The sequence below is a fragment of the Anguilla anguilla genome, chromosome 6 (genome assembly GCF_013347855.1).
Source record: "Anguilla anguilla isolate fAngAng1 chromosome 6, fAngAng1.pri, whole genome shotgun sequence".
NCBI classification, from domain to species: domain Eukaryota; kingdom Metazoa; phylum Chordata; class Actinopteri; order Anguilliformes; family Anguillidae; genus Anguilla; species Anguilla anguilla.
This window is the reverse complement of record NC_049206.1, coordinates 44,448,472-44,464,572: the sequence shown is the minus strand read 5'-3', so window position 1 is coordinate 44,464,572 and position 16,101 is coordinate 44,448,472. Positions and strand designations below refer to the sequence as shown.

The window sequence follows — 16,101 nt, the reverse complement described above, 5'->3', positions numbered from 1 at the left end:
TGCGCTTATCCTGAAAGGGTCGTGGCTGATGCGTGTCCCTCTAAAACGCCCCCACGTTTCCCCCCACGTCTGCCTCTGTGCCCAAGGGATGCTCCCATTGGCTGGTACGGAGTGTGCTCCGTATTTCCCAAAGAAACCGCCTGTTCACTGAACTGCCAATGCCGGTGCCAAGATGTAAGGACAGCCACGCTGCCAGTCCTACACTATGGCCGACTACTGGAGCTGACACAGTGTAAGGATCTTACTGACGGTATCATTTTTTGGAATGGAAGATGTCCAATTCTCTCTGTGATTTAGTACAAAATGGCATACATGTAGGAATACTGAAAAAACAAAATTTGAGTTCTACTGGGCAATATAGGTTGGCATTGCTTGTTTCCTTTACTGTGTATGCTGTACAGGGTGTTTATATTGTATAACGTTTCTTCTAGCACTCTATTGTATAGCCCATAGCCTATTCTTACATTGTGAAACTTATTATGCAGAAATTTGTACTGAAATACAGGAACTGTACAATGCAACCATTCTTATACCCGCATTTTTCATTACTGCATTTACATCACTGGGCATCTTGCCACCGTTCACAAATAGAGTGTTCCAGGCAGTTCTTGTTCGGAGAATGTGCTCTCCAGATTAGTGTGGGGGCAAAAGTGAGGTAATCTGTGAAAACTGTGAAAAACAGAAAGCGGTCAGTAAAAAGTGAGACTTGGAAGGTATACCAAATTGTAAACCCTAAAGTAACCCAATCATTGCAGAAGTACTGTGATGTAACATGAGGGGGCCAACGGGCTAACAGCTACAGCTTTACACTGATGCTAATATGGATATTGGTTGGTGATTGTACACTGCCTCTGTAAACCATATGCTACAAAAAATGTCATTAAAATGATCAAATATCTTGCCAGATCTTAACATAAAAATTGTAACAGAGTCCTCAGATACTGTCTTTAATCCAAAAGTTATAAGATTTGTGTGTCTAAGAAGAACTACTTGTGAATTTATTGATTCTTTTTGAAGTTCTTCTGTAGGGATGAACACTGTCTTCTCTGAAGGGGTTCCAAGAGTCCTACCATACAAAATAGAAAATTAACCATCCCCAGAAGCATGGCCCAATTATTATTTCACACTGCTGTTGGTACACTCATTCACAGGACAAAACAATATATATGAATCTTTATTCAACAATTACAAAATTACAATTTGAAAATGCATATACAAAGTATAACACCACACCAAAAACGTTTTACATCTTTGTATATAGTCTTCAGTTGTCAGCTTTATTAGATATTATATATTTAAAGATTTAGATATTTCTCCATTAATTTTTTTTCTCATTGCCCTTCCCACTCTCCCACACTTTTTGTTTTATTACAGTAGGACAAGGGATCGTACTGAAAACATCATAACCAATTTATTTTTTAAATCTTTGAAGATTTTTTTGTATATTTATATAAAAAATTTGATAAAAATAACAATGGAGCCTGAAAGATGCTGGTGCCATGGTTGGCGGAGACCCGGACTTCATGCAAAGAGTCTGATTGGCCCACCCAGGGGTGGTCCTCATATGATGTACAGGCATGCGTCCCAACCAGAACTCCTCTAATGACCATACACCCAACCGCTGAATGTGAGAGCACACATGTACCCCACACATGCCATTAGTTCACCTCACACCCATCGGATTTGATCTGTTGTTTCTTGATCCGTCCTTCACCCTGTGTAAGATTATTCCCACCCTGTTTAAAGTACAGAGTTTGATATTGACTTTTCTCTTTTTTTTTGGTACTATTTTCAATATGCCATTGATGTTTAAAAAAAAAAACCCTTAAACCATTTTAATCTCAATTATTGGACTGAGTTTCATCTACACAGAAATGTTTTTCCTATCATAATAATGATATTATTCAGTTTTGTTTTTCATCTCCACTTACACTGAGATCTCCAAGCATTATAGTTAGAGGACAGCAATAAAAACCCAGTATAACTGCATTTTTATAATGCATTTTCAACTAGGGTCCAGAAATGAGCTATCCCTTCTTAGTATCAAAAAAGATTCATTGATAATTCCTCCTCCTCATCACAATATCTGCATAAACCCTATTGTTGAATGCACTGTTGAAAGACAGTTATATTAATCTTAATTGAATTATCCTGATGGACATATTAGAAGTTGTCATATGCACACATGTGAAGGCCTTTTCCCAAGCAATGGGATTACATAGCAATTCTTCCCAATTAGATTGAATGGCTGTTGGTAGGACTGCAAGCTTTTAAAAAAGACAAAAAACTGATGAACCTTTTTTATTTATTTATTTTTTTCCATCCATGTCATTCACGTGTGGGCGACAAGTCATTTCTCTACTACATACTAAAAGCTTCCATTTCCATGTCTGTGAGATAGCTGCAACTAACTGATTACAGGTGTTGCCATACCGACCTTTAAAGACCTCAAAAGTCTGTTAATGCTGTTACTTCTGCTGTCTAAAAGGTCGTTCACAAAAATTAAACCTATATCTAGCTCATTACTTCAAATGAAAAAGGTTTTCCCCTTGTTAAAATATTCTACCGCAGTATTTGTGCTTAAATTTCCTCAGGAGTTTCAGCTTGATGGTATCAGTATTGTAACCAACCGAGGATCACATTTTCCAAAAAACCTGACAAATTTGGGAAGCGATCTTCCTTCAGCTGCGAAAACAGCTTAGAAATCAGTGGGAAAATAACATTTTTATAATAATATTGGCTGGACACATTTTAAATATTTAACTGAAAACCACTGCTGATTTAAGATGATCGTGGGAATTAGGGAGACCAAATTTAGGTCCAAATTTAATGCTTTTAACTACAAAAGATTCAGTTCATCACGGTTGTAGTTACACAAATCTTGTCAGTCTTACTGTTCCAAATGTAAGTGAACATTGTCTGTTCATACCTTTTGAATAATTCTTCTTCTGTGGATGGCAGTGCCATAAACATGTGTAAACTGAGTAATAACTAAATTATTTATTATTGCTATTTTTTTTCCATACAATATCGAATTCATGCCTCTCCAAGTATTTATCCAGGGCCAAATTACTGCCCTAGGGCGATGCTACGCTGTGACAGGTTATAAAATGGTGTTTATTTTACTCGCACAGCGATTCACTGACTTCCTCATCCTCTAAGTGATGCAGACCTTCTCGCAAACCTTTTCAGCCTGAGCACTGTTTATTAGCTAGTAAACAGCAATTCAAGAATCTGTATCTCTTTGTCTGCAGTTACCAGACAAGCCCATGAGAAAGAGAACATTGCACGTGTGATGTCATAATCACTTTAATCTCCACAAACGCAGGATTTTGAGTTCTGTGCTTCCTCTGTCTTAGCCTTAAAATGCTCCTTTTTATGATCACTTAAAAATCACTCTAATCTTCTGGCTTCATCCAAGCCCATAACATTGCTTGGACATCTATAAAAGAGAATAACCCTAATAACCATTTTAATTTGCCCTTTAATCTCTCCATCTGTCTCCTGTGTGATTTTTCTGTATATACTTTGCCATCCCTTTTATAAGGCTCCAGCTACATGCACAGTCAGAGAGACTTTCTCCATCTGTATCTCCCCCTCCCTTTCTCTCTCTCTCTCTCTCTCTTTCTCTCTCACACGCGCACAAACAAGGGTCTTCCCACTGTACCTGACCACTCCAGAGCTCCCACCACCCACGCTGGGCTGTTGAGGCACATATGAAGGAGAGTTACTGCAGCCCGGAGCCTCTCTCTCTCACTCCCTCCCTCTCTCTCTCTTTCTCTCTCTCTCACTCTCTCCCTCTCTCTCTCGTTCTCCCTCTCTTCCACAGAGTGCTGCGATCTCTCTTTCTGCTACATCCTTTCCTCCAGCGAGTAATGAGATGAACCTGTCTTTTGCTTGTTGCTAGGGGACGTCAAATAAAGAAGACTGGACCAGCTGTTATTTTGTCGCTAAGGTAATGAATTCATCAATAGGCACTTGTGGGATGTGTCAAAAAAAATACTGAATTACAAAGCCGGGCTGGGTAAGGAGGAATATTACATTGTGTAATATTAAGCTTTCTGCTTTTCTTGCACGTTGCCCAAGGGGCTTTGAAGAGCTGGGTGTTATCTTAAATGGTCTTTGGGACACCCAGAAGTAATGCTGTCACCCGGCTGTTGTTTGTATTGAGAAGAGGTGAAGGGGCGTTGGTTTACAGGCGCTTTACTGTAACTGATGAGGAGCTGGAGCCCAAAGCTTTACTGTGCGTGACTCTGTTTCGATACCTGCACGCTTCGGTGAGGTTGTTGTTGAGTCAGTTTCCACTGTTCTCTTGAATGCCAGCACGCTGCTGCTCTAACGTGGAGAGCACCGCGCAACGCAGTTTGGATGTGCGCCTTCCCGATCCGTGAGTTTGTTTTTTTCTCTGTGTGTGTTGGTGTGCCCGGCGAAGGCTGTGGAGGAGTTGCGGTGGTGTTCTCGTAGCCGTAGGGGGAGAGGCGATAAGGGCACGTGGGGTGAACTCCGGTAAACCTGGAATGCTACTTTTTATGGTACGCGGGCTCCCGCTCCTTGCGCTGATCTGTGAAGACGTTCTGTGGCTGCACCCGAGGTTCAGACAGTGTTGGGCGCCGCAGGGAGGACGGTTTGAAGTCGACATCCAGCCTTCGGCATGTCCATGACCGATTACTCCCTCCCATTCGGCTTGCCCCGCTGACACACCATCCTGTTTGAGTGGCCCCAAGACCCCTTCAACTTTACCAGCATCTGCCGGTGACAAACCCCTTATCCTCTCTTAAAGGGTGAGTCCAGGCTGCTGTGCGTGTAAACAGTACTGAAACCCTTTTTTTTACGCTGGACGGTTTGGAAGCATTGGCTGGGAGGTTTGCACAGTAAGTCAAACATGTTTCATTGGGCGTTCTCATTCGTGGAGAGGTCTCAGTCACACCATTACGAAATACACATATGTGTAATTGCTTGATTTGACTGTTTCTTCCACAAAGCTCTGTCTGATCCTACACTTCAGCAGAGTAATCGCATTACACGTTATTTCAGTGCATTAAGCCTGAGGCACTTTCATTTGAAAGGAATGTTTAATTTGTAAACATACCAACAGCTACTGTGCTCTATAGACAAGATTTGTTTTAATGTGTTCAACTGCAAACTTAATTGCCTTGGCATGGGCAAGAGATTTTCCCGGTTAGTGAAACTATGCATCAGATGATATTATTAGTTGATATTGGGATATTTTGAACTGCTCCAGCAGAGGGAGCAATGGATTCACTCACATGAAATGAATTTGCGTTATGTCGCATTCTTGTTTGTGATAAATTGATTAATATATTCACTAGTTGGTGAGTTTCACCGACAGAATATTTAACATCTTCATGATGTTTTTTTTTAAAAGAAGAAGACCTTTTCCATGTCATGATGAGGGGACACGACTTCTTAGGTGCTATTTGGGCTTGGCTCTTATTGCTCTCAGGTAGTCTGCTTCAGGGACATTGCTGCCTCTTTATCCCATCATTTCCCTTGACAACCCCACCCCCAAGTCTACTTCTGTCAACCAACAGGATCATTGGAGATTTGTGGGTTTCCGGTTTCAAACCTGCAGATGAAGAACAAGCATAAAGTGCAACATGAAATGAAGTGAATTGAGAACAGGAAGTACATGAAAGAGCATATCTATTCAATTATTATCTCTGAGAATTGCTCTGTACTGTTAAATTATTTTAGATCTTTATATACATTAGCTCTTTGATGTTAAGTTCCTTAGATATTTTATATTAGCTTCTACCTTGCATTCGTATCTCAGTGAGGGAGGTGTATTCATTGCATAACATTAGTTTTCAGGAAAAAAAGAAAAAAAAAAACCTATTATGGAATTCTGTGAATAAGGATTTTGGAATGGGCAAAGTCAAAGTCCAGGCCTCAACCTTGTGCTCTGAAAGGACCTTAAAGAGAGCTGTGCATAAATGAATGCCCTCAAACATCAATGAGCTGAAGCAATTTTATAAGGAACAGTGGACAGGAATTCCTCTGATGTGATGCAAGCAACTGTTGAACTCATAAAAAACAATTACTTCGGGCTAGTGCTGCTAAAGAAGGATCTCCAAGCTACTAAAATCACTTACTTTTTCACAGAGGGCTAATGCAAGTTGGCTTATTTTTGGTTGAATAAATTGTGGCAAAGCAAAATCTGTTACATGTCATTTATCACATTAGGTTAGATTTACCTACTGTTAGAACTTGAAACCTAGTTGAGTATTATGCCTTGATATGTAAAACCATATAATTGAAACAGGGCATAATTTCTTTATCACATCACCGTATGTACTGTGTCTATTCTTGTATCTCAGTTCAATAATGATCTTGAACTCCGTTGCTCTTCACTAGCGCATTAAATGTTCTCTCTTTGCAATCAAGACTTGCTTTCTTTTCTTGTTTGCGTAAATTAGTTGTCTGAAGAGTTGTTTGTCACCCACGTACCTTGGTTTATTTCTGGATGTATGCTGAAAATGGAGGCGAAAATGAGGGTGCTTCTTCAAGTGACATACTATTTAATACATGCCAAGCTATTAAAGAAAAAATACTGCGTGGAAAAAAAAACAATCTTCACTCTTAGTGATGAATCTGTTAGCAGGGTCATGTTGATAATTTACAAAAGTGTGATTATGGAGTTCTGTGACAATGTAAGAAATTGTGGGTGTCATGGATATCATGTACCATCATACGATATATATATTTGTATATATATATATATATATATACCATATGCCATAGTTACAGTATATAAGTTTGCAAATATACTTTTTGGTTTGCTGCACAATAGTCATCTGGCAAAATGTAATGATTCCGAATTAAGACAATGCAGAAATAGCCAGGAAACATTGAATCACTGGGCTGAGAACTTTATAAAATTGGACTATTACGCAATCATAATTATATTATTTGCTTTGTAGATTCCTTCCCAGATACCCAGAATGATTTTGGCGTTCACCTGCCTCATGACAGCATGCTTCATAGCCAAGGCATTTATTGTCAGTATTTTGGTAGCAGTCAATTCTTCTGACAATTCTTCTGGACCATAAAATTAATAAGAAACTTCCAGACAGAGATTCCATGCTTTATGCTTCTATGATTGCTTCCTGTTGGTCCTTTGAGTTCTATACGCATGCACACTCTATTTGTGTGTAGTGACATGGAACACATAGGATTAGATGGGTGTTGATTGAGGAGAGGCATTGAATCTCTTGTGAGTTGATGCTGTGTGCACCATATCTAACTATTTCTGACTGTGAAAAGTGTGGTTCTGTTTTTTTTGTTGGTTATTAACATTGAAAGAGTATTAAATGGTTATGTTATGGCTCCTGAATGATACTTTCAGTCAATAAAAGGGCTTGACATGTGCATAGAATTAGTTCGGGCCAAACCCAGTCTGGAGTTCAGGGTTGTGTGAGAGGAATTTCTCCTCAGAACATTGCAGACAGCTCCAAGAAACCTGGCAGTCTGGCATGTTGTATACACACTCATATTTTGTATAGACTAGACTTGACCTGTTGTAGGTTGCCATGTAATTCTTTGAGAAATCCTCCTCCTTGTGTGTCTCCAGCCCTGGAGCAAGCAGGCATGGCTCAGGGGTCCAGGGAGCAGGCCGGTGTGGGAACAGCTGACCCTGAGGAGGACTCTCCCAACATGATCGTCTACAGAAAGGTAAGGCCCTCACCATGATTCGCTTTCTGTGCTCATGTGGATGCTTTCCAGACCTATCTGAGCACAAGGGCAGAGGACAGAGTTTGAGCTTACATTATAAGCTGCTATTCCGATATACTGCTGCCACAGGCACGACGACGTGTTGTTGAGACGCTGTCTGTGTGCTATGGCTGAAGCTGGACCTGTGTTTATGCGTGTTTGTGTGCGTGTGTGTGTGTAGGTGTGCGTGTGTGTGTGTGTAGGTGTGCGTGTGTGTGTAGGTGTGTGTGCGTGTGTGTGTAGGTGTGTGTGCGTGTGTGTGTGTGTGTAGGTGTGTATGTGGGTGTGGGTGTGTTAGAGCTGAGTAGATGCAGCGAGAACGAGCCCCATGCATTGTATTGTGTATTCTGTGGTCGCTCTCGAAGCACCCCCACAACCTTATTGCAGAGACAGACTGACATGTAATAAGATTTCTGAGTCACTCAAAACCTTTGAAGTCCGCTGTGGCTGTAATGGTAATTACTGTCCTCTCCCATTTCAATGCTCGTCCTTTCATTTTCACGGCTCTGTTTTTCTGGAGTTGTTTCTTTTTTCTCATTTGCTCTTTCCCGCTATATTCTGGACAATGGCCACTGCAAAGTGCTCTGGGATGGTATTGTTATAAACATAAATATGCAGAGAAAAATGTGATTGTTTGGATAATTAACAGAACTTAATTATCCAAACTGATAATTAATTTTATAGTTTTATTCATTTGCATATCGCTTACCAGTTTCACATTTTTTCTCTGAGACTAAAAATGTCTTGTATTATTTAATAAAATTTGATTTTAGAATATTATTTCTTATTTAACATTTCTATCAGCTGGCCTTCAGGCACCTTTGAGCAGAGAATGCCATTAATCTGAAACATATCTCTTTTAAATATTTCACATAAATGCATTTCTGTGTGCGTGCAATGATTGTTGGAAAGCTTGAAGTAAAGGATAATAAATGTTTCTTTTTTAAATTAAATACATTTTAAAAAAAATCAAAGTGAAGTCCATCTCCAAATGTTAATTACTATCATCCAATGCAGTTGTCAAAATAATAACAGGACTCTTACAAGAACAATAAAGCACATCAGCCTTTTACAGGAAAAAATGTTCATTCAATTTACGAAGCGTTACACCACTCATTTTCTGCTCTTGCCGTCTGTCTAATACTCCATATCTCGGCCAGGTCATGACAGGTAATCTCTGTGAGCCATATTAGTCTGGGTCTTGAACTTTTCAGCGACATCTTCGTCAGGTCCCTGAGGGAATTGAACCCCACCAGGAGTAACCAGAAAAAATGAGCAGCGTGTCGCATCTTTTGAGTTATAGGTGTGTTGGGGGGTGGCGCCAAGAGCCTCCGGTGGTGTAGACTCTCAGGTTGGTTGGCTGTACCAGCCTCACACACTTGGTGAGATTAAAGAGCTCATTAGCGCTGGATGAGCGCTGCTTCAGGCCACAGGAGAACCCTGTGTGATCCTCTATATTCCCCTCGCAGCTGTTTCGAAAAACTGTGCTGTTTGAACTTTAGAGACAACCCCTGTTTGAACCGCAAAAAACGCCCCCCTCTTATGGTTTTAGCTACTCTCGTCTCCCTTTTTTCTTACTTCTCGTCACTTAGCAGGTTACGGTCTAACAGCTGGTGGACACTTATAGAACAGGTCAGACTGGTAGTTTAAGATTAAGGTCAGGGTTGTTAGACATAACTGAAGTCTACTAGCATTTTCATGGGGTACAGGGGTGTAACAAACTGTCTGAAGTGAGTGTTGCAGGCTTGAGGGGGATCAGACAGTGCATCTCAATAGTGATTTTGCAGTTTTGTGCAAAAGAAGAAAGAGAGAACTGCATTAAAGATAAATAAAAATGCTCATTAAATGCTCATTATAAATATAAATGTGAATGCAGTTACTTATTAAACCTTCGAATTCTCTGATATTTGGAGCAAGGACTAGTCCATTGCAGCTCAGTTTGAGCCCTGACCTGAGCGCTTTTCCTGAGGCTAAGGAGAGAAAAAAAAAAAAATTAGGCTGAATCTAGTTATGGGCAGCCAGACACTGTGGGCCACAGCAGAGCCATGTCAGACAAGGAGCAATCACACAGGGGTTTGGGCGAACGGTAATGGAGTTAAAAAGGCATTACCTCCTGTGCAGACACTCGGGGAGCGCCATCATAAATATTAAACGTCCTCTGATCTCACGGGCGGCTCTCAGGGCCGTGAGTGCGTCTGCTAAGTACGCGGATACCGCGCGCGCGCCGCAGCTCGGTCCGTTTCCACGCAGAAGCGAAGCGGCGATAAGGCAGGTTCGCAGCTCGGAACGAAACCGCGCGTTGACAGCCTGTCAGAGGCGGCGGCCGATCTGCAGTCAGGGTTACCCTTGGTAACAGAAAACGTTTTCTGCTGTATGCGCGTTGCTCTAATGAAAGAAACCTCTGCTTGAATCCCTGGAAGGCCTTTATGGAATGCTTATCGGGTTTCAGGAGAAACTGTTCCCGCAGTATCGATTGTATAGCCTCTGAGGCTGTATGCGCCCGATAAATTAGCATTAGCCTTGAAACGCTGCGCTTTTAAGTGGCAGTAATTGCGTTTGTGTGGCCAGGGCGTGGCGGGTGCCGGGTTGGAACGTCACAAACTTGTGTCGTTGGAGCAGCTTTCCTCCAGCAAGGAAACAACAAAGGCATTTCAGTTTAAATGTTTCACTTACTGTAAAATGTTAAAATGAGAAAAATACAACGCGATTACGCACAGATCTTGTAAATTACAAATCACAACAAATCCATTCAACATTTTTCGTCTAAAAGGAAACTGTCAGGCCTTTGGGATGTAATATCTAATTTTCCTGTCACTTTTGCCACTAAAAAACAGGAACACATCACAAATGTTGAGACTTTTAAAATGCAATAAAATTTCTAATGCCTTTAAGACTGGTGGCTGGTGACTATTCCAATCACATAACACGATAAAACTAAAATATCTTTTTCCTTAAGTTCATTATGCACCTTTTGGACTTTGAAACAAACATTTTCCATGTTTCTTCTAGATGAACATTAAAGATCATGGTCTTTCATTTTTGCCATGCCCCTCACCTTTCATTAATGTCTTACATTTTACTATCCAATCATGACCTCTGTTCCCTGTGCCAGTCAGTAGATGTAGCTGCATAATGTACAAATCAGCTGCTTTGAATCCCATTTGATTTGACTCCGTGAAATCTCATTGGTTATGTGTGGGTGGAGTAGCAGACGTGATTTAGCATTTAGAGATGCATTTAGTGGCTGTCAGAAAGCTCCACTGCACAACCTATTGGGCCAAAGACCAGGGAGCAGATATAAACAGGTTTCATCTGTGCCATATCATATAATCAAATGTAACAATCATGTAATATTCAATACGAACGCATGGTGTAAAGGCAGGCAACAGAATGGATGAGGAGAGCTCCTGAGTGATGTAAGCAGGTGGAGCTGAGCGCGCTCAGTAGGGGATGGTGGTGAATATTAATAGCCGCGTGCCTGTGGTGTGCAGCCCTGCAGCCAGGCAAGGTAGCGGGTGGGGGGGAAGTGCCAGATGGCCAGATACGTGCAACATGCTTGGGAGTCACACTGGGAATGGCGCTGGCTGCTAGCCAGAACAAGTCAGAGGGTTTGATGACAGAGGAAGAGGGGAATCCTCCAATCTCTCACATGGTAAATAAAAAACAGGCCTGCAGTTTCATCTGCGACAAATAGTGCGGTTGGATTTTGTGCATTCCTAGCTAATAAGACTGCAGTTTTATCTAGTTTCATCCTAGACCAATAAGGTGGTTGTAATTTCATTTTTGCCAAATAGGAGGGCCACAATTTTTCTCTCAGTCAATAGGAAGGCCGTGGTTCCAGCCAATGGGACACCCACTGTTGAACTCTGAGCCAGTAAGATTGCTTCAGTTTCACTCTCCTCCAATAGAACGACTACTGTTTAACTGCAGGTCAAAAAGACGGCCGCAGTTTCAGTCTTCACCAATAAAATCTCTGCGGTTTCACTCTTGGCCATTAGGACAGCTGCATTTTCACTGTGAACCAATGGGTTTGACTGAAACAAAAACTTCAAGCACAAGGCAAGTGACAGGTATTCTTACTACTGAATATCTGATCAGTAAATCGCTATTCCTCTTTGGAAGTGTTTGACATCCTATATTTCATCTTGTTATAACCAGAGAAGCTCACTTTACTTCAGCACAGTGTCTAATTGATCCAGGAAGGATAACTTTACAAAATCTGCAGTATATCACCTTGCATAAGTCATTAATTCTAGAAAATTATATTGCAATGTAATTGAGCAAACAGCTTGCAAAAACATAACATCTGTAGGTTCCTTGAACAAAGACTGACTGCTGGAAGGTATTTTAGAGTATTAGATCATATAAAACTGTGTTCCATTATAACATACATACATATAACTACATTACACAGTCAGTACAACAGAGTTTCACACTGAAAGAAAACAAACTGCTTGTATTCATCTAGTAATGTCATTAGCCAAAAGTGCATCAATGCTAGGAAAACTATAAAAAATACAAATGTTGGAGGTTAGACAGAAATGTGCAGGAGAGACATGAGGGATCTATCTGTGCTAAAGGAGGTCACATGACTGGGCCAGTTAGGGAGAGTATTGACCCATGGGACTACTTCTCACAGCTGTACTGCTTTGTTAGCAATAAGTGGTTCTTTAAAGTTCCTGCATTAATGAATGACAACTTGCCAACTCTTTTATTAACACTACGTTGCTAAAGCTTGAACCCTATTACTGATAATTAAATGGTAGCAATAAAATCACGAATATGAAAGTATTTTAGGAAATACTGATCTAGTAATGACAGAAATTTCTTTTTTAGAGCCAGCGATTAGTCAGACAGTGACTTTACATCAGTGCTTCTGCAGTTTGGAAAGCTGAGCCTGATGACACACATTCAGGCAGATCACAGCACCTCCTCCTCACTCTGGTACAGTGCCAATAAGGTGAAAGAAGAAAAACATACATAAGTTTTCTAGAACTTTCCCTTTTTCTTGCTTACATCTAATGCCTTCAGGAAAAAGTGAGTGTCTTTATAGCGGGCACTTCCAGGTGCCGTTCATTTCTTTTTTTGATTTTCTCACCTCACAGTGGATGCTTGCAACCAAGCCCTGAAGCCAAACCCCAATTTGTGTAAACAGCAGCAATCAGGTAACACAAAGGAACGTATGAGTGGGATAACCAAGGGCTAACTGATTGCTGCTGTTTACACAAATTGGGGTTTGGCTTCAGGGCTTGGTGAACAAAATTTCAGCAGGTTTTATTTATTAATGATGTATTTCTCTCTGGGAATAGAGTATTATAACAAATCAGTGATGTGTGTGGTAGCACTAAATGGGGTATACCTGTTGTTATGAGTATATGAATTATATATATATATATATATATATATATATATATATATACTCTAACAGTCTGACTGTCTGCCTACCTGCAGTTGTGGACATGGATTACTGATAGTGCTGTCATTCTCTTCTCTTTATCCTTCTATCTTCCTGAAAGCAACACTCATCCATTATCATACTCCACAACAGTGTGCAAAAAAGAGGATTTATGAAACTGGCTCAGTCATGAGCATGTACGCGATCAAGCATAGTTGTATATGATCTGTTTATTTTTGATTTGGTGAGAGGGATACATTCTTGCTTAACCTTGATGTAGTAACATTTTACAGAGAGAACCAAGGCATTCTCTTGGCAACATGCTGTAGGTGTACAGAAATTTTATACCAAGTGTAGCAGATTCCAATTTTCGATTGCAGGGGGTCTGTAGGTATTTCAGCAAATAAATGCTTAATTTAAGTACTTAAGTCACCGAAAATCCACCCACCAAAACTGGCTGAGAACTGAAAGGAAACTGCAAAAACTGTGGCTTTCCTGGAATTGAGTTTGACACCTCTGATTTGCAGAGAATTTATTCTGTTTTGAACACAAATGCACCCACTTATCTCAAACCAAGCTGTGTCAAAACTGTTTGGAAAACAAGCGGATAACTGTGAATGTTCAGAGGGGTGACTCACAAAGCTTAATGTTGTCTGGGGAAAAAAGCAAGCTTTTTTTCACTTGATACAAATTCCACACTCTGGCAATATAAACTAAACTATTCCCCCTTTTGATAGATGTACATGACATTGTTATGCAGACTGTGTGCCCAGTGCTGCACTGCCATCTCAGTTTCCATAGAACCCGAGTAATGAATCACAGCTGATCACAAGCTGTTTGTGTGATGGCGGAAATCGACGAGGGGGTGGGGAACAATTTCCAGGTGCGTAAATTAATCAGCAGGAAAATACTGTGACGGTAGACCTTTAATCTCCCAGAGGGAATTTTATTTCGCAATTTAGACCCCCGCAACACCAAACTGCACCCCTGCAACCCCTCCCTTAATAATTTTGTACATTCTGAAGTTGGTCAGTTTCAGTTGGAATTTAAAAAGCTCTGCCCCCTTTCCCCAAAAAAAAGAAAGTAAAAAATAATTCATGGCTACACCAGTGGTGTAACAGATGCACAGCTGGTGCTTTTTAAAGCACTGGGTTGCATGCTACAGAGAAACTCTAGGCTAGCCGTCGTGGGTGTGAGCCTGTGTTCATGCCTGTGCTTATCTCAACTCTGTGTATTTGAGGAGTTTATGGGAATGTTTTTCCAGCATATTGATGGAGTGGTCATGACTGAATAATGCGATAATAGGACAACTGCCTAATTTTTCTAATTAGATCATTGAGGCTCACCAGATGTCCTCTAATTTCCGAGACATTTATTATTTTTGGGACTGAAAATGTCTGTCCAGATGGGATTTCCAGATTCTTAAAGATTTCCAGTTAAGGTTTGCTCATTTCACAGATTGTATAACAAGCAAAAACCATATTATTATGTTCATAACGCTTGCTGGTCCATGTCCTCTTTTTATGAAATCCAATATATGGCTACCCTATAGCCAATTGAGGATTGAAACTGGTACAGAGTTTGTAGCGCTGGTTCTTATATCACACAGCTTGATTGCTAGAGGAGAAGTACAGTTTTACAGTATGAAATGAATAGAAAAACTAAGATCAATTATAAATGACAAAGCTACACAAGAGAACACCACACTGCCTGTGGTACAAGCAGTGTGTTAGTGACAAGGAGACAAACTGCTTGTATATATCTTATAATGCAATTAGCCCCAAGTAGGTCAATGTTTTGGAAGAAAAACAAGAAAAAGATAAATGTTGGAGGTTGGGCAGGGAAATGCTAGCGATAGCCATAAAAGAGATGACCCACAGGTTCAGTTTTCACAGTTGAATTGCTTTATCTATGAATGTTTCTTTTAGATCACTAAAGTTCTAGATTAATGATGGCATGACACCACACTCCATATTCTGTTATTCAAACGGAAACCCTCCAACAATTATTAAATAATAACAATAACAACAATATATCAAAATATTTCACAAAATACTGAAATAATAAAGATATTAGCATGTTTTTCTCTTACATTTGAGATTAAGGAGATAATGATTATAACAGTGCAAACATTAACCAATACGTAGATATACACTCACTGGCAAATATCTAATCAGCCAATCACGTGGCAGCAAGTCAATGCATTTAGGCATGTAGATATGGTCAAGACGATCTGCTCAAGTTCAAACCAAGTATCAGAATGGGGACGGAAGGTGATTTAAGTGACGTTGAATGTGGTTCATGGTTGTTGGTGCCAAACGGGCTGGTTTGAGTATTTCAGAAACTGCTGATCTACTGGGATTTTCATGCACAACCATCTCTAGGGTTTACAGAGAATGGTCCGAAAAAGAGAAAATATCCAGTGAGCGGCAGTTCTCTGGGCGAAAATGCCTTGTTGATGGCAGAGGTCAGAGGAGAATGGCCAGACTGGTTCGAGCTGATAGAAAGGCGACAGTAACTCAAATTACATTACATTACATTACAGGCATTTGGCAGACGCTCTTATCCAGAGCGACGTACAACAAAGTGTATAACCATAACCAGGAACAAGTATGACGAAACCCCTAGAGAGAAGTACCGGTCCAAGTACAGGGAACAACCGCTTAGTTCAACTTGGACCCTGGTGGTTAAACTGATTAACACTAACAACGAGAATGGCAACAACGCAATCTATGGAAAAATAAAAATAAATAAATAATACAAGTAGTCGTTAAGACTGGCGCATCAACTAAGTCACCTATTAAACAGCTGCCTAGTTACAACCCTAAGTTTAGTCATTTACAGGGGGGAAAGGGAGGGATGGGGAGAGGTGCAGCCTGAAGAGGTGGGTCTTCAGTCGTCGTTTGAAATGGGTCACAGTCTCAGCTGTGAGAGGGAGGTCATTCCACCATCATGGGACCAGAACAGACAGGAGA

The 16,101-nt window shown here is 40.6% G+C and overlaps 1 protein-coding gene across 4 annotated transcripts in view; it reads left to right on the top strand.

The window, feature by feature from the left end:
• Positions 1 to 3,658: 3,658 nt before the first annotated feature.
• LOC118230035 (regulator of G-protein signaling 6-like) overlaps positions 3,659 to 16,101 on the top strand; it is a 63,504-nt gene continuing 51,061 nt past the window's right edge. For 2 of the 4 annotated variants that reach the window (XR_004765781.1, XM_035422732.1), the window contains exons 1-2: positions 4,354 to 4,387; positions 7,592 to 7,692. Coding sequence is in view for 3 of the 4 variants with exons in the window: in XM_035422732.1 (XP_035278623.1) it covers positions 4,369 to 4,387; positions 7,592 to 7,692 (120 nt within the window). In the remaining variant the exon portion in view is untranslated. Of the gene's footprint in view, positions 3,956 to 4,353; positions 4,388 to 4,468; positions 4,533 to 7,591; positions 7,693 to 16,101 lie in introns of those variants that run through there. The other 2 variants (XM_035422733.1, XM_035422734.1) reach the window with 2 other exon arrangements.